Source organism: Manis pentadactyla, chromosome 3 (genome assembly GCF_030020395.1).
Source record: "Manis pentadactyla isolate mManPen7 chromosome 3, mManPen7.hap1, whole genome shotgun sequence".
Taxonomy (NCBI): domain Eukaryota; kingdom Metazoa; phylum Chordata; class Mammalia; order Pholidota; family Manidae; genus Manis; species Manis pentadactyla.
In genome coordinates this window covers 40,628,995-40,654,724 of record NC_080021.1, presented here as the reverse complement: position 1 = coordinate 40,654,724, position 25,730 = coordinate 40,628,995, and the positions used below count along the sequence as shown (strand labels likewise).

The window sequence follows — 25,730 nt, the reverse complement described above, 5'->3', positions numbered from 1 at the left end:
AGGAACTTCTGAGGTACAGCTTGCTAGTAAAACATAGAATTATATTATTTCATAAAATGAAATCTTAATATATGGATGGTAGACTTAAAGATCTGCACTAGCACAAGCTTTGCAGCAATTTTGACTCTCATTCTGTGCTGCACTGGCACAAGCAATGTTTTCCAATTTCATCTTCTATCATGTATGCAATACTTCCTTTGAAATTTATAGCAGTTAGTGATTTTGAATATAGAGTAGAAATTTTGTACTAAATAACTGAATAAAGGTGAGAATGTATAAAGAAGAAATAAAATAGAGGTATGATGAAGGTCTGATGGCAATTTGCTCTTCAGGCCTGGTTGTGGAACCTTTGTTTCTCCTGGATGACCTTCGCCCAGCCCCTGAACCTCATTTTCTCACAGGTAATGTGAGGTAGTAATGGTCTTTACTTCACAAACAGGGATTTTATGAAGAAGGATTCAGTATCAAAGTCACAAAAGCTGTTTCATGAAGTATATATGCAGTAATAATCCATAAACTCAGATGGTTCTTAGAACATTAAAAAAAAAAGATCAATGTTGCTCATGTGACACCTTCAAAAAATTATATATCAATGATACCTTAATAAAGAAAAAAGATAGAAGATGAACAGGATATGCTTGTGAACTTAAAAACAATTGGAAAGATAACAATTGTCAACCACAAGGTCAGAAATATTAAAAAGAGGAAATTAAATATTATTACAACAAATAATGGATTATTACTGGTAACAAAAGAGATACTAAGGTATTTGCAAGAAAAAAGGAAAGAAAAAGTTTAAGTCTCCTAGGATGCAACTAATATGAAATTAATTACATATGAATTTCTCCATGATTTTTTTGCTGTCTTTTATAAATCTGAAGTTAAAAACAGAAGTTAGCAAAAAAAGACAATAAAATATACAAATAGACACTCTCAAAATAATAATGTAACTTTGCCATACATGTTTGTAGTACAAAGATGGTACAAATTTAATGAAAATTAACCTTGAAAAAAATGAAATGGCTAATAATTTTTTCTTTATCATTTAGTATACAGCGTCATCAAGAAAGAAGAGCTATTTTGACACCCATTTTAACAGATTTTTCTGTCCGAATAACTGGAGCACCTGCCATCATTTTTGCCAGAGTAATTTCTCCAGAAAATATGCATACTGAGGTTAGAATTTAATTTAGGTTTCATTTTAATCTAAATAATGGAGCAGTTCCCCTTTGTATGCTTGGAGTTTTCATAGTTTTAGTGCATAGGATATCAAGTTAGCTTACTATTAATGAGTTATTTTTATAACTAATAATTATTGAGTACTTTCTAGTACTGTTGTTACTGCTTTTCACCTAATAGCTCATGTAATCCTCATAATAATCCTATTAGCTTCTCCTAGTATCTTCATTTTCTTGATGAGGAAACTGAAGCACTGAGAGGCTAACCCAGATTTTCAGAGGTAGTAGTAGTAACAGAACATGTTATTAACCCAACTGGTCTGAATACAGGTGATGTGCTCCTCTTTCTAAGGAAAGCAACAGTAGTAGTGGCAGCTTGGAATTCTCACATGGATTATTCTACATAGAATTCTGCATGGATTACCTTATTTAGTCTTTGCGATATCTTTGAGGTAGATGCTATTAATATCCATGCTTTATAGATGAGGAAACTGGTATCAAAAGTAACTTGACCAATATCACTAGCCAATTACTAGTAAATCTAGATTTCAAGTCTCATCACTATAGTATATGCCTCCATGCCTAGAATAGAAATGTAATAGTAATGTGATCCATCGTAACTTAAAAATATTCTTCAGAGAAATTTATGTTTTGCTAAAAACTTTATGAACTTTTTGATAACTCCCAGAGTTACAGGCAATTTTTATGAAAAGTTTGGAAAAAATAGGTACAGATTAAATATGTTAATCCAAGCTGATGAAATTTATATTCCTTCTCTGAATTTTTAAAAATAATGTCCTTGTATATGTTATCTTAATTTATGTTTGTAACAGCCCTATAGGGAAAGTTAGATTAGGCATGATCTCTTACATATCCACAAATGGTATATAAAAATTAAATCTACTAATATCTTACAGTTACTTAGTAACACAATTGATTTATAATACATGATAATATTCCTTTTCATCATTATTTGAGGAATAAAAAAAGAATTCTAACTGTAGTGAGTAAACACAGGGAACTTGTGAAGGGGGGAAGGTTATTTAACAGAAAACAAGAAAATCATTTCCGACAGGCTATTCTTTATGGCTTTATTAAAAGCTTCTCTGAGCTGGTAATGAACCAGTCATAAGTCTCCTTAAATCCATTCCCTTGGATTACACTAATAAAGAAAAGGTTTGTTGAGTGTTTCCAAGCATGTGAATGTTGTCCACATGCACTTCATGACAAGAGGCAGGACTTCTGCTTATTAAGTGAAGCTTCTGGATTGTTTTTCATTTCTGTTTTCCTTCTCAGAATGGTTTTCCAATGATGAATGTTCAAGTGACTCAGTTATTTAGAACAGCACCAGTTAAATAGTGGACATCTACCTAATGCTGCCAAGATTTTAGCAGTTTGAGGAAGAAGTGAAATTAATTAGTCTAGCTATCTTTGGCTACAGCACTCTATTTTGTTATAAATCTTTTGGAGAATGCTCAGACCATACCACTTGTGATTACGCCTGCCTACTTAGTTGCCTGTTTACATTTGTCTGCCCAACTAGATTGTAACCTCCTCAAGAGCAGGGTGCCCTTCGAGCCCAACCTTATTCTTTGTGATATTCCTAGCACTCTAGTATAATGCATGGTATTTAGGAGATTACTTAGCTCAGTAAATATTTGTTGGTTGGAATTAATGAACAATTACTTCTTTGGATTATACTAAAGAATTACATAATGACATATATTGAAATGATGATAATAGTTTGAGGCATTAAAAAGCCAAATGTATATGAAATGATGAATAACTCTTATTGTTAGTTTGTTGTCCTATAACTAGCACAGAGCCTGGCACATGGAAGACCCTCATAAATGTTTATTAAATTAATTCACTAAACCATGTTGAGTGACTGTACTCACCCATTTCTGCTATTCTCATTAACATATGAACTTGAGTCCCAGAAGAATTCATCAACATAGTAAAGGTCAAATAAGTAAGAATGATAAATTATCATCTAATGGCTATCATGTTTCTTTATCTGTATTCAACCTTTTTTTCTTTCAGGAGATTTTAGTGTGTGGCCATTCCTTAGAAGTGAATATAACCACAAACCTGGACTTCTTCCTAAGTGTGGCTCAAGTTCAACTCTTACATCAGTTAATAGTAGCAAATATGACTGGACTGGAACCGTCAAGCAAGGCCACAGAGGTAACTATTACCTGATCTTGATTAGGCCTACTGCATTTGTGCCAGCTTTACATTCACAGTAGGAAAACAATAATTAAATGCTTTCTGCTAATTATTCTATATTTAATTATATTCAAATATGGCCATAAATCATTTTGGATTGGTGTTCTTTATTCCTGAAATTTGTTTGGTCTCTTTTCCTATAATTTATCATGCACCTTTGTAAAATTGCTGTGGCCTAGCCTCAGAAAAGCCTCTGTTAAAAATATGAGTCTATTATCCTACTGCAATTTTTAAAGCACAATGAAAGAAACCTGGTATAGCTTTCACTTACTTCAGTACATTACAGGAATAGGGCCTCTTTTGGAAATGAACTTTCTGTAAGAGTACTATGGGAATATCTTCAATAAATAACTTAAAAAGAATTCGTTTTTTATGCCCAGTGAAGAATGGACACAATCATAAAAGTTGAATGCCTGCCTGGAATTTTAATTTTGACCCAGTGTTCACTGGAAGCCTACACTGCAACCACAAAGCATGTCAGTGTGAAACAAAGAAAGCTGATTGTTAGATGCTTCTCAAGATATGATTTCTTTGCTTTTGGTTTCCATACTTCTATAATCATATCTGTACTTACAGTAAATCTGTAAAAACTCAATTGAAGAAATCAGTTATCTATGAAAAAGACATAGCTTTTTATCTTGTCTCTATTTATTAAGAAGTAAGAGAAGGAAGAGGTATTCACTGACAACCACTTGATGCTAGGCAGTATGCATGTAAGTTAACTCATACATGTTCAGGTATGTTTTCACAGCAACTCTGTGAGGTAGATAATGAGCATTATCACCATTTGAGATTTTGGGGCTTAGAGATGGTAAGTGACCTGCCTGAAATCATACACATGTAGCTAAAATATGGTGAATCTGAGATTTTAACTTAAGTCTTTCAAGTCAGCACTCTTTCCATTCTGTCAGTTTATATAGTATAATTGGTACATTACCTATCTTCTTTATTTTTAATAAATTATTTTAAAATGATAACACTTTTGTAAATGAACATTCTCTAACTAGGTCATCTACCACCCATGATATCTTTTATGCAGTATCTTTTTAAAAAGGACTATAGAGCTATATAAGTCTCTAAAATACTGACTTTTTTCCAGTATACATTTAAGTTAGACAATCTATAAGAACATAATTACATGGCACAAAAATAAGCAGAGCAAAAAATATTTCCCCATGGCATTTTTAATTAAGTCCTTGAAGCAAGTTGTGTTGGAAATAATATTTTACATTCCTATACTATTTGCGCCAATTTATGACTCTCAAACATCAGTAAAATCTAACTCATAGATTTCTGATGTGTTTTAGGAATTTATGCAACTTACCAAGCTGATTGTTAACTATTTACCTACCTACTTCTAATGCCTGTTACTAGGATCTGATTTCAGTAAACAGACACTCAGTTCGATCACTAGCATCCCTAAGCTGAATGTTGAGTCATCCCTCATATTTCCATAAATGAGCAAGGCATTGTTTATGCTGTTTTAAAAATGTGCCTGTGGATCTTTGTTCCTTCTTGTAGATGATATTAGAAGTACAGATATATACTGAAATACATTACAGACAATACACTGAAAAATGGTAAAGATGGTAAATTTTATATGCATTTTACCATGATTTTTTAAAAGCACAGACTCTTATGAGGAAAGATAAGTTGACCCTATCTCCAGCCTCAGTGGGTTATGTCTGTGAAAATTTCAATACTAAAAGAAGACCTTTAATGAACTGAAAGAATAGTTTTCCATTCATAACTAATTAGCAGAGCTCACATTTGAGAGTCTAAGAACATAAAGACGTTTTAGCTACATAGACTTATAATAAGTCGTAATATATTTTGAAAGGGCTGGTTACCTTTAAAACAGCCATCCTAGTATGATTTTCTAAAATTTTTCTGAGGAATTTAGTAAAAAGGAAGATTGACTATGTCTGAGTTATTGGGGAAGTGGAGGAAGGGACGTGTGTTAAAAATGTATATCCTGACATTATGAATAATTACTATTTCAGAAAAATACATTAATAATGGAAATCCTATTGGTCAGGATTCTAGAAAGAACCCTGTGAATTATAGACCATTTAACATCATATCTCTTCTGAGCCCACCATAAGAACATAATTATATGGCACAAAAATAAGCAGAGCAAAAAATATGACCTGATATTCATGGCAATATTTATGTGACATATTTCAATAAGAAGACATCATATATATTTAATATATTACTAGTTTTTGAGGGTGTTAGTATTTTTAAAGACTTTTTTTTATAGCAGTTTAGGTTTAGAACAAAATTTAGAGGCAGGTACAGAGATTTCCTGTATATTCCTGCCCCCACACATGCATAACCTCACTTATTATCGACATTGCTCATCAGAATGATACATTCTTTTTTTACCAAGGATAAGCCTACATTGACACATTATAGTCACCCAAATTCCATAGTTTAACTTAGAACTATGGGTTTAGACAAATCTGTAATGACATGTATTGATCATTATAATATCATATGACATGTTTTCACTGCCCTAAAAGTCCTCTTTGCTCTGCCTTTTGATTTCTCCCCACCAGCCACCCCTGGGAAGCATGGATGTTTTCCATAATTGTGCCTTTTCCAGAATGTCATATAGTTGGACTAGTACAGTATGTAGCCCTTTCAGATTGGCTTCTTCCCCGTAATAATATGCCTTGAAGATTCCTCCATGTTTTTTCATGGCTTGATAGCTCATTTCTTTTTAGTACTAAATAATACTCCATTGTCTGGATATACCATAGTTTATCTATTCACCTATTGAAGGACATCTTGGTTGCTTCCAAGGTTTGGCAAGTATGAATAAAGCTGCTAAAAACATCCATGTGCAGGTTTTTGTGTGGACATGAGTTTTCAGATCCTTTGGGTAAATACCAAGGGGTGAAATTGCTGGATCATATTATAAGAGTGTGTTTATTTTTTTAAGAAACTACTAAAGAATCTTCCAAAGTGGCTTGTATTCCCACCAGCAGTGCTCCACATCCTTGCCAACATTTGGTGTTATTAGTGGTCCAGATTTGGGGCATTCTAATAAGTGTGTAGTGGTATCACTTGTTATCTTTATTTGCATTGCCCTGATGACATGATGTGGAGCATTTTATCATGTGCTTATCTACCCTCTGTGTATCTACTGTGATGAGGTGTCTATAAAGTCTTTGGCCCATTTTTTAATTGGGTTGTTTGTTTTCTTAATTTTAAGTTTTAAGAGTTTGTTGTCTACCCTGGATAACATTCCTTTATCAGTTGTTTCTTCTGTAAATATTTTCTCCAAGTTTGTGGCATCTCTCTTCTAATTCTCTTGATAAACTTGTGCAGAGCAGAAGTTTTAAATTTTAATGAAGTTCCAGCTTATCAATTATTTGTTTCATTGATCATTTTTTGATGTTGTATCTGCTTTGAGGCGTATCAATGTGACTGATCTTTTTAAGGAATCAGCTTTTGGGTTTGTTGATATCCTTTATTGATTTCCTGTTTTCAGTTTAATTGATTCTTCCCTAATTCTTTTTTTTCTTCTTCTGCTTACTTTGGATGGTGTTAATATTTTCAGACAATTTTTGACAAGGTTTCATTTGAAAGATTTTAAAAATTATTCAAGAATGTGATGGAGTAAGTTTGGTAGTAGAGGAAACATTTACACTATAAACATAGGGGAAGAAAGATGGACAAGTCTTTGGAAATAGAACTGAAAACAGTGGAACAATCTAATGATTATTGCTGGAATCAATGTTCAATCTTAATAATATAGAAAAATCCACACATAATGAAATTTTGAATGCATAAATAAAAGAGAAGCACTTAAGTTAATTAGATGACTAGCTGATTGGTGTAGGCAAACTGTCTTCCAGAAAACATTTCAAAACATTTTTGCCCTGAAAAGTGTGCTCTGGATGAGGTAAAGCCACTGATATCAGCTTGTGTTTATACTTCTTGATTTTCAGTGTCCCCTTTGCCAGGACTTCTATTATTGCTGGCTCCCAGAATAGTAAGTTTCCCCATTTTAAATTAACCTTTTCTTGTTGTTTTTATAGATATTATGACAGGCTGAGGAAGTACATAAGAAAAATTAACATGTAATATTCATTTAATATTAAAAATACACTCCATAGTACAAAGTACATGTCCTTCTGTATTTCGTTCTATAGTTCATATCTTTATAACATCTATCTCTGTAGCCTATTAGAACAGGAATGTTGTTTCTTATATCCTAGTTCCTGCCATTTGTATGAGATGGAAGTCAACCTTTTAGATTACTTCATAGTCAAATCCAATGTCCAATTCTAACTTTTTTCCAAAAATAGAGTAGCTTCACTATTTTTTCTTGATTTCTTTCTCAGTGTTTAGCAGGGCTGTAGTGATTGACGCAATTGGTTTACCCTTTGGAAGATTCTTCACTTTCTTGCAAGATGGTATTGGTTCCATAAAGGCCCAATTACATAAAAGTGGTTGTTATAAATATAAAGTTAATATTCATGTAGTAAGAATTAATAAGATGTTCCAGGTACCAGTAAGTGTCAGGAAACTTTTGAAAGGGAAAATGAATAAACAAAGAATTTTAATTTGTGCGTCTATTTATGGGGTAATAATGCAGGCCATTTTTATATGATAAGGAAAAGGAAACTTAAATCATTCTAAGTTTTCCTAAAGTGGTTGGCATGAAGGACCTTATAGGGAATTGTTCAAAAAAAGAAAGAAATCCTACCTTTATATCATTTATTTCAGTTGCAATCACACAAAATATACACCATAATGAAAGTTTGTACAGAATTTTAAAGTATTAGATTGATTTAAACTCAGCAAATGAAATCTGAGCATTCTATATGAAATCTGTAAAATTATAAATAATAATACCTATAAGATTCTAAGCCAGCTTGTTAACTTGAAATGGTTAGTATTTTATAACATGATGCTATTTTTATCAATATAATATATTAATTTTAACCAACAACTGTTGCTAACTAAAAACAAAGTAGTGTCAGTCCCCTGATAACTGCATCTCATCCTGCTTAGCCACTTTAACTTTATAAGTGGTTTCTTCTGGTGTGTATCTCTGTATTCCTGACTATAATGAATAGACTGCCATCTCTTGATTTTTCTCATTTTAGTATTACTTGTTCAGTTGTTATATATTGTAGATGAAATTTCCATCTCTTTTACACATGCCTTCTACTCTTCCATCCTCCCAATACTCATATTTTTTTAAATCAGTACAAATTGTTTTCATTATAAGGACTATGTAAATATTGTTCACTGTACAGTGAAGTAATATAATGTGATTATATTTCCTGTCTTTCACTCTCCTGTTTTTCCTGAAGTTAATCATTACCACATTTTTTATTTGCTCAGTTTTCTTAAAAATCTTAACTCCACCCCCAACTCCCACCAGTGATTCTACATATGCCCAGCCACTCATTTTTCACACTTTGAAACTTATAAAATAATGTCACCTCTGTTTTTCTACTTTGAACCATTCTTCCTAAAATCTTTCTTCCTTCTCCATTCTGAACTGGTAGTTCTCTAAATTTGCTGTGTACTTGACACAAAAGAGCCAGACGAGAGAAGATAGTGATTTTTGAGGTTAATGTAAAGAGTGCTGGAGAAATTATAGGGTATCAAGTAGGTAAAGTTTTTTCTATGAATATGAATTAGTAAAATTGCCAGTGTCTTCATCCCACCATTCTAAAATACTATTTTTGAGTTCTTATAGAACATTATAATAGTATAGAAAACTGTTGTAAAAATGTTTGTTATAAGTACCTAATTAGTTTTGTTGGACTATTTTACAGTTTGCTGTAAAATAGAATGTAATATGCTGGGCTCTTTTGCTATGAACTATGATTGAGTATATGTTCTATGGAATGGTGGTGAAGGTTGCTTTCTTTGATGGCATTATTACTCTTTTATCTTGGAAATAATTTGTTTTGGAGATGTGCTTCATTTTAGGAATGGAAATTCTTGTTTTTTAGTCATTGGTGAAAAATTCTTGCAGCCCATACTTGACCAACCTGAGAATTGCTAGGGATAATTGGAACTAGGAACTTAAGAGTAAAGAAGAGGTGAAGGGACTTGGAGTGGTGGTATAGTAGCAGATGTTTTTTGGAGTAGGACTTTAAACAAGATGAGGGAAAAAGAGGCAAAGTATGCTGTGGAACACATGTGAGTAGAGGTAGGGTTTGAAAGTAGGAACTGAGACTGGTATGGGAGCGGATGTCGCTATTCTGGTCTGTCTTGATGCTTTCTGTCTTGAGGGATGGAAAGCCGTATCAGAGGTTACATATTTCTGTATTTAGAAAAGGAGATGGGAATTTCGGATGAAGTGTATGTTGTGACTTTCCATTGATACTGCTATGCTGAGTATTTGTTTCTCTTCAGAGGCACCTGGATCAACCGCTTGTGGCCAGGCAATAAACACAGCCTCCAATAAAATATGGATTCAGCAGAGCGTTAAATGGATAAGAGACCAGTGAGGATACACTCTTGACTTTCTTAAAATCTAGACCTGGAAAAAATATTAAGTATTTTACTGCCTATTCTCTCCAAGGGAAGGACTTCTCAGGTACATTGAATGATCTATCACATCTATCTCAGTTTTATTTAGGCTTTGCAAATGTTAAGTATAGCTCAGTTTGCTTTCAATAATCAAGCTTATGCTTAGAAACACATCACAGTTGCCTCAAGGTAGATGCTTAATGTCAAAAAACAATAAAATTTTATTTTCCTGTGGATGTTTTTCCTGTATAGATTTCTTGACCAGAAATCCAGTAAACACATTGTTTTCCTAAGGTACTATTGAACTGTCTATTCTAGTCTTATTTTGCAATATAAATCAATGAGGGTTTACTATAAACCAGAAACACTGGCTACAGACTGACTGAGATATGAAAAATAAATACACTCTGATCCCTGCTTTCTAGGATATTATAATCTAGTTGAGAAACAAAACAATGACAAATGAACTTATAACTCAGAAGCCTGAGCAGTAAATGAAAAGTATTAAATATGCTCTCTGGGAAATTAGTACTATAAAAACAATTCAGAATATAAAGAAGAGAAAACTTTAGGCTAGGTGGTCAGAGATCTAGCTTCATGGAGACATTGAAATTGAATGGGCAGAGAGGAGTGACCTATTTATTTGCTCACTAAATATTGACCCCTAGGAAGGGATTAAATACTATTATGGATTTAAAGTGGCAGCATTAAACAAAAGAGATAAAAGTTTCTGTTTTTATGTTCTAGTGCTTGTATATTTAGCAAGGGAGATAGACAGTAATAAACAGATAATTGGATCTAGAGATATACATACATACACACACACTAGTTGTATGCATCAGTTATGTTTCACTTTCCATCAGCCCAAAGTTAGTCATGTGGTAACACCTAGCTGCAAGGGAGGCCGAGAAATGTAGTTTTTCTAATACATGGTCATGCACCCTGCTAAAATCATTCACTATGAAAGAAGTGGATAATCAACATTAGGGTACAACTCACATTCTCAGCCACAGAGACTTCAGAGTTACTTGGTAGACAAAACTAGAATATTCCTCAGAAAGCAGCTTTGGATCTCCTCAGTACTTTGAACATATCCTCAGTTAGAGACTAAAGTCCTATACTATATAATATGGCAGAAATAATATTGGCTTGCCAATTGTGCAGTGCTGCTGTGAGATAAATATTGTTGATCCCAGTGTTCCTCCTCTTCTTCATCTGATAGCAGAACTCCCTTTCCTTTGGCCAAACATCATTCTCCTATTCTATGTGGTTTTGATGGGGATTCCCATCAAAAGTTCCCATCAAAAAAAGGTAGACTGACACGCAGGCCTGACCAATCAGTATACTTCATCTCCTAGACCCAGTTATTTGTCCAGATAAGAAAACACTGAGAAGAATAAACTTTTTTCTGCAGATCATTTAGTTCAGATGTTATCAGCCTGGAGCTTACTTTGGTCATGCCCTCTCTCTTCCTTTACCACTATCTCTATCCCAAAAAAGGGTCTAACTCAAACCTGAAAGGTTGAGAGAGAAAGTCTTTGACATTGTCTTACTTCTTGGACACAGTTTCCTTCAATGAGATAAAAGTGTTCTACAAATTTTTGGGAATTTCTTTATGTTCTTCCTTTTCCTCCTTGTTGGAATAATGGTGATGAAAACGATTGGCCACTTGTGACCAAACATAAGGAAAGGAACCACACACTAAGTGGATTGATAAAACAATCCTGAGATGTAAGTGACATTATGGAGCCACTGTGACCAGCCCTGCAATTAGGTTATGTGAGGAAAAGAAACATAAATTGTTAAGCCACTTGTATTTGACTTTTTGTTACCTAAGGCCAAACACAATCCTCACTGTTAAAGACCCTGGTGGCAATATTCTTAGATGGAGATGATAAAGGCCAAGGAAAGTGCTGAGCACACATTAGAATTTGATGCTGAATGAATGCTTGCAGTATAGATTAAAAAATGGATTCCTTAAATCATAGGAATTCTTATTTCTGTTCATAGAAAAGATAAAATGTATACTACATACACTTGAAAAGAATTGGAAGAAATTGATGTTTAACTGTATGTTTGACCAAGACAGGTTGGGTATATAATCAGGGATAGCTTTGAAAACCAGGCCAAAATGTTTAAGTAGGCAATAGGGAGGAGCTGAAATCAGTTAACTAGAGAGTGACTCAAACAGGTGTGCTTTGAAACTCGGGTCCATTTTAGGCTGAACCTCTCAGTTGGACACACATGTTGATAGTATAATATATGATGTTCAAACATAAATATCAGAGATACATTTCCTCTATTATAATAGAATATATTAGATACCATCAAGTAATTTCACTTAGGATTTGAAATACCTGTAGCATGTAATATCACCCATTGTTTCCAGAAGCTACAGTTCTTAAAAATAAAGTGCACTTTTAAAATTGAATAATAGAAGAATAAGAGGGCTAAGATTGCCATCAGTTATGTTCATTTAGCTGCAGTAATTATTCTGTTATTCCTGATTAGCAAGTAATCATGTTATTAAGCCTATTACATAGGTAGTTTATATAAGGAGTAACACATGCTCATTTCAAATAAATGTTTTAGAGTAAATAAAACTTCTGTAGCAAAATAAAAACCACATTTTTAGGGACAAAAATAAAAGAATGACATCAATGGGGATCTGAAGGTGGGGATTCTTCGATCTACACACTGCATATCCTGAAGAAGAATGTAGATAGCTTGTAACACTAATTGCCCATTTCTTCCTTTGCCTTCTCTCCTTTCTCCTCCTCTTCCACTTAACTACTTGGTTTTAGGCACTTCCTTAGCTCTGCTTCCCTTTCAGTCTCCAGTATAATGCCTCACTTGGTAACCTGTGCCATGCATGCTTGGTATGTGTTGATTTACACTGTCTTTGATAGCTAAAAATCATGGTTTTCAAGGAAAATCTCATTCATAAAAAAATTACTTTAGCCATCATAAGATATACTTAGTTCCTGTTTCTTGAACATTTCTGATGTAATAGATACTTCCACCAAGTAAAGTTTCTATGCTGTTATTTATTGTATTTGGCTTTTCTACAACTATCAAAAGAATAAAGAACTACAGAAAGCACTATCTCCAACTGTCTGTGAAGCATGATGAAGTTGCATTTAAAGAAATAATGTTACCGTCAAGCAGGTCAGAACAAGGAAAGCCCCCTCTGCTCTAGCGCTGTCTCCGCCTTCAGTCAGCTCCTGTCTGCTCTCATCTGTTCTCCCAGACCTTCTGCATCTGTTCTTTTTTTTAAATTTTTTATTAAGGTATGATTGATATGCACTCTTATGAAGGTTTCACATGGAAAAACAATGTGTTTACATTCACTCATATTATCAAGTCCCCACCCATACCCCAATGCAGTCACTGTCCATCAGTGCAGCCAGTTGTCAGAGATCCACTATGTCCCTTCTCTGTGCTACACTGTTCTCCCTGTGACCCCCCACACCATGTGTACTAAACATAATACCCCTCAGGCCCCTTCTCCCTCCCCTCCCATCCGCCCTCCCACACCCCTCCCCTTTGGTAACCACTAGTTTGTTCTTGGAGTCTCTGAGTCTGCTGCCATTTTGTTTCTTCAGTTTCCTCATCTGTTCTTCTGTGTTTACATGTCTCCCTATCTGTGCTAAGTTGTAAGTCTTTTCTCTGTCCTTGGATTCTCTCTCTTCAATAACTGTTCCTTTCTCACATATATTTTTTTTTTTGGTAGATAATTATTTTTTATTGAAGGGTTGTTGACACACAGTATTTCATTACATTAGTTTCAGGTGTACAACATAGTGATTCAACATTTATATACATGACAATTCTAGGTACCAGCTATCACCATACCAAGCTGTTACAATATCTTGACTATATTAATTACATCCCGGTTACTTATTATTTTACCATTGTAAGTGTATACTTTTTTTGTGTGTGTGAGGGCATCTCTCATATTTATTGATCAAATGGTTGTTAACAACAATAAAATTCTGTATAGGGGAGTCAATGTTCAATGCACAATCATTAATCCACCCCAAGCCTGATTGTCGTCAGTCTCCAATCTTCTGAGGCATAACAAACAAGTTCTTACATGGAGAACAAATTCTTACATAGTGAATAAGTTCTTACATGGTGAACAGTACAAGGGCAGCCATCACAGAAACCTTCGGTTTTGCTCGTGCATTATGAACTATAAAGAGTCAGTTCAAATATGAATACTCATTTGATTTTTATACTTGATTTATATGTGGATACCACATTTCTCTATTATTATTATTTTTAGTAAAATGCTGAAGTGGTAGGTAGATACAAGATAAAGGTAGAAAACATAGTTTAGTGTTGTAAGAGAGCAAACGTAGATGATCAGGTCTGTGCCTATAGACTAAGTATTAATCCGAGCTAGACAAGGGCAATAAAACATCCACGTATGCAGAAGATTTCTCTCAGAACAGGGGGGGTGAGGTTCTAAGCCTCACCTCTGTTGATCCCCAATTTCTCACCTGATGACCCCCCTGCGACTGTGCCTGTCTTAGGTTGTTTCTCCCTTGCTTTCTCACATATTTTGTTCAAATTTCCAATGCTATCTTTTAATACCAAATTCCTCATGACCTACAAAAATTCTTGTATAAAAGGAGGAAAGCTCTAGGAAAATAGTTTATAACTAATTCATTATCGTCTATTCTTAGTAAAAATATGATAAATGAGCTGGCTATTCAAAATAACTGAGGGACCATGGTTTGCTTGGTTTGCTATCTGACAGTTTGTACTTTTCTAATAGGCAAACTTCTGGGCTTTTCAGTTACTATTACATAAAAGAATCAACTTTTTAAAAATATTAATATCAGAGCCATGGGAATGTATATAATTGTCATCTAAGGTTTCCTACATTTTGAAATTGCTTACTTCTAGAACTTTGACTCTTCATCAGAGGTTTTCAGCAGCAAATGACTAAAAATCCTCTCACAGAGTATAGAGATATAAAATAAACACCAAAGCCTAAACCCAGTAATTTTCCTCCTTTCTTTTTAAGATTTCCTCGACTTCAGTAAATGTGCCATAGATGGTTTCCCACCTTTTTGGGTCTTTTTCCTCCTAAAAATTGGCCCATGAGTAATGTACTTTTGGAATATACAAAGGTGCACTGGAAAGATGGAAGTATTCTAAATCTTGATTATGGCATTAGTTCCACAACTATATACATTTGTTAAAGCCCACCCAACTATACATTTTTGAAGAATGAATTTTATTATTTACAAATTAACAGGTAAACCTGGCTTTAAAAAAATGTTTGGCCAGTAACACAGCTTTGGAAGACACAGAAGTCCACTAGCAAGAGTAATTTCCATTAATGTCAGTATGTCTCTTCCTGAGGTAGCTACCCAGAATCTACAGCAGTTACGGAGTGCTCACTATGTGCCAGATGGTCTAACTGTTTCATATGGCTTAATTCCTTTAGTCCTCACAATAACCCTCTGAGTTGGGAGCTGTTTTTTGGTTTATGCAGATCTGGAAACTGAGTCTCAAGATAGTTCCCCTAGTTGCCCAAGATTACATAACTAATAAGTGTCAAAGTCAGGCTGTTTCCACCCCCCTCCACTCTGCGAATGTATTGATTGGAAGAGCTATTAGAGGTAGGTCCATGGCCTAACTGGTATGGATATGTGTGTTTATAGGGAGAATTAGGCAAAAGCTAGTTTATACAAGGCCTCAATTGTTATTATATAAAATTTACCTTTTATTGTATTGCAGTGGTAAGGCATTGAAGGATCTAAAACAAGAGCATGACATGATCAGATTCACATCTGGAATAGTGACAGATGGATGAGGTAGGGAGACCACTGGTGATCCAGATGACAAGAGTCTGAATTAAAGGAATTGATTTAGGGAATAAAGGGAAAACCAGTAATGGGCTAACTATGCATTGGCTTGAAAGGATGTATATAAGGAAGAAAACACTAGGAAAGTGGGTTATAACTAACTCATTATCATCCTTCCAGAGTAAAAATATAATACATGAGTTGGTTCGTCTCAGCACTTGTGTTAAGGAAAGAAGGTGCCCTAGATCCCTCTTTCCCTAGCTGTTCTAAATTGGATGACAGAGAGTAATGACTCTCCTGCTACATGTTTGTACCCTAGCATACACTATCCTAACTATGAAGGCCATCAGGTGGGATTTCTCTGCACTTTGCATCTTCTTGAACTCTTGACCAGCTGAGTGTTTTATTTATGCCTCCAAATAAAAATGTTGGACTGGATTGTTGTTCTGTAAATGTTCAAGAGAGGGTTATTATTTGTTTATTGGATTTGTTTTTAAATATGAAAAAGACAAAAGACAAGCATGTTTAAATGTTATTGGGAAGGATTCACTTAGAATAGAGGGTGAAGTATATTGGGATGAGAAAGAAGAATCAGTAGCATAACATTCTAGGATAATGAGAAAATAGTATCCCACAAATGAAAGGTAGAGGGATTGACTGTAGGATGAAGGACACTTGATATAACAACAGAACGGAGGAAAGAGAAGGTGGTCACAGATCTTAGATTCAAGAATTTAGTAAGAGGGAGTTGAGGAGGTGCCCATTTGATTATTTTTCCCTCAACTTTTGCTTATCTAGGAATAGTTTAATCCCTCTTCAAATTTAAATAATAATCTTACTGGGTAGAGTATTCTTGGGTCAAGGCCCTTCTGTTTCAATGCATTGAATATATCATGGCACTCCCTTCTGGCCTGTAAGGTTTCTGCTGAGAAGTCTGATGATAGCCTGATGGGTTTTCCTTTGTAGGTGATCTTTTTTCTCTGCTGGCTGCTTTTAATACTCTGTCCTTATCCTTGATCTTTGCCATTTTAATTATTATATGTCTTGGTGTTGTCTTCCTTGGGTCCCTTGTGCACTTCCACAGCCTGAGGGGCTATTTCCTTCCCAAGATGGGGGGAATTTTCAGCAATTATTTCTTCAAAGACACATTATTTCTCTTTTCCTCTGTCTTCTGGTATCCCTATAATGCGAATATTGTTCCATTTGGATTGTCACACAGTTCTCTTAATATTCTTTCATTCCTATAAATCCTTTTTTCTCTCTGTATCTCCGCTTCTTTGTATTCCTCTTCTCTAATTTCTGTTCTATTTACTTTCTCCTCTACCTCTTCTAATCTATTTTTAAGTCCCTCCATTGTATGTTTCATTTCAGCTACTGTATATTTTAGGTCACTGTCTCCCTCCTGAATTCATCCCTTAGCTCTTGAATATTTTTCTTTAGCTCCATTAGCATGCTTGTGACTTTTATTTTGAATTCTTTTACATGAAGATTGTTGATTACAGTCTCCATGAGCCCTCTTTCTGGTGTTTGAGGGATTTTGGATTGAACAAGGTTCTTCTGCCTTTTCATAATCCTATTGGAAATTGAGAAATATTAAGTTTGTGTAGTCAGTGCCCTCTAGTGCCCAGAAGCTCTGCTCTTCAGAGCTGCCTAGTACCTGGAATGATGGCAGTGGTTTCAGGCAAGCTGTGCTGGTGCCTACCCTAAAGAGTGTGCCCTTTCCTACTTCCTGGGTGCAGTGCCTGCCTCCGCTGTCCAGGGCCAGTAAGCCATGCAGGGAGCAGCTTCTGCATTAAGTCCCAATGCTGTCATGGGTGGGGCTGCCCTCTGGCTGGCTTGAAGCTATGGCGGAGTTCACAGGTGATTGGTGCTGGGAGGACAGAGCATTTTCCTTCTTCTTGGCTGCAGTGCCTGCCTCTGCTGTCAGGGCCAGTAAGCCATGCACAGGGACCGCCTCTCCATTAAGCCATGTAGTTGCTGTAGGTGGGGCTTCCCTATGGTTGATCTGGAGCCATTGCAGGAGCAGCAGGTTTGCGTGCAGGTGCCAGTGTGGAGGAAGAAGTGGCAGGCTGCTTATTGCAGTTCAGGATCTTGGGTTTGCGTTGCCAGCCAGGGGGATGGAGCACCTGTAGCTTCTGAAAGTTCCCAACTTGCTGGGCTGAGTGTGCTAGGATGATTTTGTCCACCTGTTCCTTCTCCTGAATCCTTGCCGTTTAGCACCCCTCTCACTGTTGGGAAGTCTTTCAAAGTGCCTGCCTTTCTTTTGTCCCGTGGTAGCTGGTTGTAGGATCTTGTTCACAGCCTTAGTCTCTGACTTAGGTTTTCAGCCTAAGTACTAATCTCCATAGCACCAAGCAATGTGGGTTTGTGATCCCAGAGTAGATTTCTAGCACTGGGTATTTAGCAGTCCTGGGCTTCTACTCCTTCCTCACTCTGATTCTCTTCCTCCCGCCGGTGAGCTGGGGTTTGGGGAGTGCTCAGGTCCTGCCAGGTCACAGTTTCATTGCTTTACCCTTTTCTGTGAGATGTTCTCTTTTCACAGATGTAGACTGGCTGGTGCAATCTTATTTCTGGTCACTCTTTTAGAAATAGTTGTGTTTGCCATATTTTTGTATTATATATGGTTTTGGGAGGAGATTTCTGCCTCACTTCTCATGCCGTCCTCTTTTTTCCTCCTCGATTCTTAACATTTTTAAACTTCAATTTCCACAGCTGTAAAGTGGAAGTAAGAGTAGCAGCTCTTAGCTTTCCATAACTTTTTGAGGGCCATAAATAGTTCTGGCAGCTTGTGAGGATAAATGAAATAAAGTGCTTAGTGAAATTTCTGGTACCCAGAAGTGCTCAGTAAGTGATAATGTCTATGGCAATGATGATAACAAAGTGAAGTGGCTCTCACTGAGTTACTGCATTACTGGCCATTAAGCCCTTACTCTGCAACAACACTAAGCATCTTTCTAACTGTTCTGCCTGCTCTCCCATGTTAAGCCAGTCCAATATATCCATTATACACTGCAACCCAGAGTAATTATCCTAAAGTTTATTCAAGGTCATGTAACTCCTTTGTTCAAAAACCTGCAATGTTCTTCCTTTGCCTACTGAATTAAAGAAGAGATCAGCCTGATACTGAAGGCTCCTACTTACGTCTCTGACTATGTTTCCTACACAGAAACCTGGGTAGTTCTCATGTAGGAGGCTGGGAGTGGAGGGGCAGGAGAGTGGATAGAGTTGTCTGGAAATACCTTAGGTTGTCAGAGTTACTGAGGATCCACAACCTGCATTTAGAGTGTTGGGGCCAGGGATGTTCCAGGTCATTCCCTGAGTGTCACGGTCTCAACACAAGGTCTTCCTCAAATGAGAGTACTCACCTTGTTCTGTCTCCTGCTCCCTAAATATTCTCCCTATTTTCCTGTCAACATTCCTCTGTCCTGCTACTTATTTGGAATTTTCTATCTCTTCTCCTAGCTCTTTGGTTGTCATGTTATCTAGACTTCAAGGCCAAGTTTAAATATCACTTATATTCTTAGATCCCTCCAGTTTCTATCTGAACCACCTTTATATGTTTTTTAATGTTTACCTCTTAAACCTCTTAAATCTCTTTCCTCTTTATACCTGTGTACAATTACTTTTAGTGAAGAAGATATTTACTATCCTGCAACTTTTTTTGAAAACAGGCTCAAAGTCTGATTTATCTTTGAGTGTCCCAAAAATGTATAGTACTGTATGTCATACCTTATAGGTGTTTCTGAAGGTCGACCCTATTTTGAATTCTTTGAGAATAAACATTACATTATTTATCTCACCATTGATGGTGGCTTGCATAGTGCCAGGCCAGTATTGGTGATAAATTCATGTTTTCATCTTACTAGACTGGAAGTTTTGGGGGGCAATTAAAGCAATAGCTGTTATTTGTTTACTTATTTACATTATTATTTGCCTGTCTTTCAATTCATCTAACCCCTGCTTAATCCAACAAAACTGAAAATGCTGGCAGAAGCAGCATCCTTATTTCACTCCATCTATCAAGCTGTAGGCACCTTCATTCCTTTAATGTACCAGATATTTAATATGTTTTGTTACGTGGACCAGGTAGTAGCCTGTAACATAAACCAAAGGTGGCAATGTTTTCATGCCTTCATACTGTTTGGTGGATGAGTATCCTAGGTATCAGGAGCACCTCAGGACCTCAGGACCTGCATGGTAGGTTATATAAATGTAAAGCTAAGTAGATACAGTTAATTTTGACATGTTGGCATTTTATCAATAAGGTATATACACTGAGCAAACCATTTCTATCCTAGAAAAAATGCCCAAGAAAATAGTGGATTTGTCTTTATCTATATAAGAGCCTCTAATTATTTACTTTATTTCCACTCCTCCTCAATTAAAGAAACAAGAAAATAAATGACAAATTCAAGGGATTACCTAGATGTACATTTAGAGATTACTTGTAGTCTGTATAGGATAATGAAATTTCAATCAAGAAAAATAACTCCATGAAAAATCTTTTACTTTAAATTATCATTCTTTAATAAGATTGTTTAAGCACAACAAGGATGTCTCATGGGTAAAGTGATTTTAACCTGAATGTTGTAAGGGGATTTTTTCTTTATTTTGATCAGTTAAAAATAGCTCTGCATTATTTGATTATTTAAAACAGAACTTTATGCTTTCATTATTTGGATTAAATGTAAATTTATTTTATTGTGTCTCATATGAAAGTGATAATCTAGCAAAAAAAGAGATGCCTCTACTAAGTTTCATTTAAAAATTTTTGCTTGCCAAAATCAGTATCAGGATTTTTCATATTAAAATTTGCCTTTCTTATAATGCAATAATTAGTCATGTAGTTATGTTACCAGTCATCTTCTAAATAAAGTAATACAACATAGTGCAAAAAGAAAGAATGGTTAGAAAACCTGGGTTATAATCCTAGTACAACCACTTAGTATCTTTGAAACTGATTTATCTGAGCCTCATCTATAAATTTGAGGTAGTCTTCCTTAATTCTTAATCTTATTGTGAGGCCTAGATGAAGTTAAGCAGTTAGAAAAAAGAAATATTTAGGCTTGGCTCGAATGAATGGCCCACAAATATTGCAGTGGTTACCACTGCTGAGATTTACTACTATTGGTTAATTTACAAGTTTTTAAAAAGTTTATTCCTTTGATAAGGGGAACTGTGTATTTAAATATGTTTCAGCAGTTTATGATTGATTAATTTCCTAAATTTCCTTTGAATTTTTCCAAAAATATAAATTGCAACTTACACACTGTGATATTATGGAAATAATCTGAACATAGGCATTAGAGAAATTGCTGTAAAATTAGTATTGTCACTAATGATAGAATCTTGGTCAAGATACCACTGTGGGATATAGTTCCTCATTGTATAAAATGAGAGTTAGGGCAAAGGAGTTATGATAAGTTAAAGTAAGCCTCTTTTAACTCTAGAATTAGTGATTAATTTTGGAATATTATCATTCTGATTCATTCTGAAGGTCCAACTTTTCAATTTTTATTTTTATTTTTTTGTATTTGATGCTAATATATATTATCTTATATGTAGTATATATATCCATATATGTGTAAATGGGTGTTTAAATTTGATGATAATCACCAAGGGTGCGTATGAAAAATGGGTAAAAAATCTCTAGAGATTCTGATTCAGTAAACCTGGAGAAGGCCCCAGGAATCAGTACTTATTAAGTGTCCCTGTTAATTCTTTTCATCAGTCAAATTTAGAATGCTGTGTTCTTTCACTACATTTTATCTAAAAGCTAATTTGGACTTTTCTACTTTTTGGGGGGGAAGAGGAAGAACCTATATCTTGGGATGCTGAGAGCCAGTCTCTGGACATGTATTTTATTCAACAAATGTTTATTGTACATTTACAGTGCCAGATAATAAAGGAGTGTACTAGCAAGTTGGAGAATTTAGTAACTAACACAACAGTGAGTAACAGATGCATTAAAGAGGGATAAGGAGCACAGAGAAGGAAGTAATCAGTTCTACCTACAGTGGTTGAGGACATATCAGGCAAGAACTTGTAAGAAGAGATAACATGTAGGGTGAACTTTGAAAGATAAATAGGCATTTCTCCAGCAGAAAATTCGGGGAAAGGTGTTATAAGAAGGGAGAACAATGTGAACAAGAAGATGTAAGAATGCTAGACGGGTCTGAACATTTTTGAGCAATGTGATCAATGGGACAGGAGAGATAGGCTAGAGGAAAAGCAGCCTTTAGAGTAGAAGGGGCTGTTACTATAATGCTAAAAAGGTTGGACTTCATTCTGAGAATCATATGATGGAAGAAATGGAGAGGCACATAGGAATTGTGTGTTTTCTAAAGTTCACTGTGCCCAGGTGTAAAGGATACATTTGAGGAGTAACTACAAAAAAAAAGACCCAGTTAGAAGGCAACTCTAGTCTCTGCTAGGAAGCAGTACTAGTTATTGTGAAGGGCCCAACTCTTGGAGTCAGGCTACCTGGCCTTGGATTCTGGTCCTCTAATTTACTAGCACATTTCAAAATGTTCTCATCTATATATGTACCTAAATTTTCTCATCTATAAACTGCAACATAATTCTACTATTTATTGTCTAGAGTTGTGAGGATGAAATAAAATAATGTTTAAAATACTGCAGGTGGTTCCCATAGTCAACATTCCATCATTGTTAGCTGCTGTCTTTAATGTTGCTGGTGTTTATTCAGGATTATAAGGGCCATGACTAGACTATAGGGAGCAAGAAAAAAGAAGTAAAAATAACAGGAAAGATTTTCAAGGAATTGGTGATATTTTAAATATCTGAGAGTTGGTGGACAGAGATGAATCAAAAAAGATTACCAGGTATTTTAGGTTGAGTAATTGAATGCCATTTAACTTATTCCAGTCATTCAAAAATGATATTTCATAAACAGACACATTAGCTCATGCTTTCAGTGCTGCATGGAATCACAGAGGCACCGTCAATCACAATCTGTTTCTGAGAAAATTTCCTTAGAAAATGTAATTATTAAAACCATCCTGGCAGTAATTGTTATTCTTAAACTATTAAAATCTTAGAATTGGAACACCTTGAGATATTATTTAATTAATGAACTGTTTACAGATGAAGACATTAACACCCAGATTACAAATTATAAATCATTATACTAGCCGAATGAAAGATGCAGGGTCTAGGTGTTCTGAAGCAAGAAGCAATCTTCTCTAACCTACAAACCTTGCATATGAGGAAAACCTGGAATCTTGTATGTAAACAAATGGACAATATGATGAAGGGATAATGATATTCTTTATAGAGTTAATATAAATATAAACATCCACCATGATCTCAATAGATAGAGAGTAAAAGACATACAAAACCAGGAGGGAATAAAAATAGGCAATAAATATATGAAAAAGCTATTCAATCTAACTAGTAATCATATCTTACTAGTGATATCAACAGCTACAAAATTTTTTTTAGAAAGTATATTGGTAGTATGTGAAATTCTCATAGTTTTGTGTCGTGATTTTATTTCCAAGAAACTATCCTAAGCCAGAGGTAGAAATGTAGGATAAGTATTTATATATAAAGTTATCCTTTGTAAATATATTATTTTTAATATAAGTATACATTGGATGCCCAAATACATTACAGAAAGTAGATTAAATAATTCATATATGTACATATATATATAATATACACATACACTAATATAAATTTAGTCAACAAATATTTATTAGGAATAAAACAGATGAGGTTTGTACACTGGATTGGTCCATTAAGAGAAAGTTTTACAATGGGAGTTTTAAAGGATAATTCACTTTTTTAAAACAACAACAATAAATTTCAATGTTGAAAGTTCAGGGCAGTAAAAAATGAAATTATAGTTTTATCACCATGGGTAACTATTAGAATATTTTCATATATTTCCTTCCATATTCCCCTTCTCTGTATCATTATATATCTGATCATCTATCAGTTCATCAATCCACCCAAGTAAAAAGTGAGCCAGTGTCATTTTATTTGCACCAAGCTATTGAATTAGCACCCTTTTTTTTAATTTAAGAAAATGGGAAACTTCAAAGGTTATTGCCTTGGAAATAGAAATTAGCCACAGATTAAACACAATACTAGTCCCATCCATAAAAGCCAAAAAATAAGAATTAAAGGATCAAACTATTTCCAAGTAATGTAACTGCATTGCAGAACAAATGTTTACAGATGTGTTTAAAGAAATAGATATTTAGAGGAGTACAGAAATACCTTGCTTCAAACAAATTTAAATTAATGTCTGGCATTCAATAAAAATATGAGGTGTGAAGAGAAGCAAAAAAATATGACCCATATTAAGGAGAAAAATTACTCAACACAGACAGACCCAGAATTGACAAAGATGATAGACAGGACATTACAACAATTATTATAACATATGTCATCTCTAAAAGATGGGAAGGGAAAGTATGAACATGTTGAGGGGAAACAAAAAGATTTAAAAAATTGAACTTCTAGAGATACAAAGTAAAATATTTGAGATAAAATCTAAGCTGAATGGAATTTACAGAAGAAGGTACTGCAGAAGGAAATATTAGTGATCTCTAAGATACAACAATAAAAACTATCCAAAATAAGACACGGAAAATAAAAAAGACTGGGGTGGGGGAAGAACAGGATTGGTGAGCTGTAAGAAATGTCGAACAGCCTACTAAATGTGTAATGGTGGTTGGTACTCAAAGGACAGGGCAGAGGCAGAGAACGAAGAAAACTTTGAAGAAACAGTGACCGAATGTTTCCTAATTTAATGAAAACTATAAACCTGGGATTTCAAAGTTCATCAGTCCTTCAGAAATATGAAGAAATACTGTGTTGTCAACTTGCTTAAAACCATTGATAAGGAAACAATCTTTATAGTAGCCAGAGGAAAAAAGGCGCAAAGATGATAATGACTGTAGTTGTCTTGTTAGAAATACAAGCCAAAAGACAGTAGAGCAGCATCTTTGAAGTACAGAAGAACAAAAATGTCAACTTAGAATTCTATATCGACAATATTTTTTTAAACTGAGGCAAAATAAAGATATTTTTCAGATGTATAAAAGCTGAAATGATAGATTAAAGATGGCAGCTTGAGAGTTGAGACAGAGACTTCCTCCTAAAACTCCATATAATACGAAAATATAACTAATACATCTAATCCTGAATGAGCAGCAGGAAAGAGGACTGCGCCAGACTGCGTACACCTGGAGAAGAGAGCAGACCTCACCAAACAGGGTAACGTACCAAAGCTGTGACCCAGTCCTTCCCCTATGCCAGCTCACTGACAGGAGGAAGAGAAACAGAGTGGGGAGGGGGTGGAGACCTGGGACTGCTGAATACCTAACTCTGGAGATTTCTCTGGGAGGACAAACCAACATTTCATGGTGCTTGCATGGTACTGTTGTGATTAGGGGGTCGGAAAGCTAAGAAAGGCAGAATTCCTGGAGAGACTGAGATTCCAGCTGCTTTGGGACAAAAGAAAACCGGGCAGTCTGAAAGACTTCCTAACAAGGAAGCCCTTAGCAAGAGGGCTGCTAAAGGGGCAAGGATTGCACAGAGCTTACTGCTCAGGAGAAAGGACAGATAAACAAAATTGTCTGGGTGCACTCTGCCCAGCAGGTTGGGAACTTTAACGATCTTCAGGTGCTTCAGCTCCCTAGCTGGCTACACAGCTCCAAGGACCCCCTCCATGATAGGCAGCATACTGTGCCTTTCTTCCGGCCAGCCCCACCTAGCTCGCAAACCAGGAAACCTTACCCTGGTGTTAGGTCAGCCAGAGAGACGATCTGTCTACAGAAACTACAAATGCAAAGCATGGAGGCTTATACCTGTGTGCTTCAGGGACTGAGCAGCTCCAGAGAGTAGAGCTTCTGGACACTAGAGGGCACCATATACAAATATGAAATGCCAAAGGAACCTGGTTCAAAGTGAAATTATGAATACAGCTCCTGAGAAAGATTAAAATGGCATCGACCTCGTG

At 35.4% G+C, this 25,730-nt stretch overlaps 1 protein-coding gene across 5 annotated transcripts in view; it reads left to right on the top strand.

Moving 5' to 3' along the window:
• The window catches only part of VPS13B (vacuolar protein sorting 13 homolog B), an 876,251-nt gene that overhangs the window by 594,789 nt on the left and 255,732 nt on the right, over window positions 1-25,730 (top strand). For 4 of the 5 annotated variants that reach the window (XM_036876002.2, XM_057497864.1, XM_036875982.2 and 1 more), the window contains exons 32-33: window positions 1,050-1,176; window positions 3,222-3,365. In XM_036876002.2, coding sequence (XP_036731897.2) covers window positions 1,050-1,176; window positions 3,222-3,365 — 271 coding nt within the window. Of the gene's footprint in view, window positions 1-1,049; window positions 1,177-3,221; window positions 3,366-9,797; window positions 10,663-25,730 lie in introns of those variants that run through there. The other variant, XM_057497865.1, reaches the window with a different exon arrangement.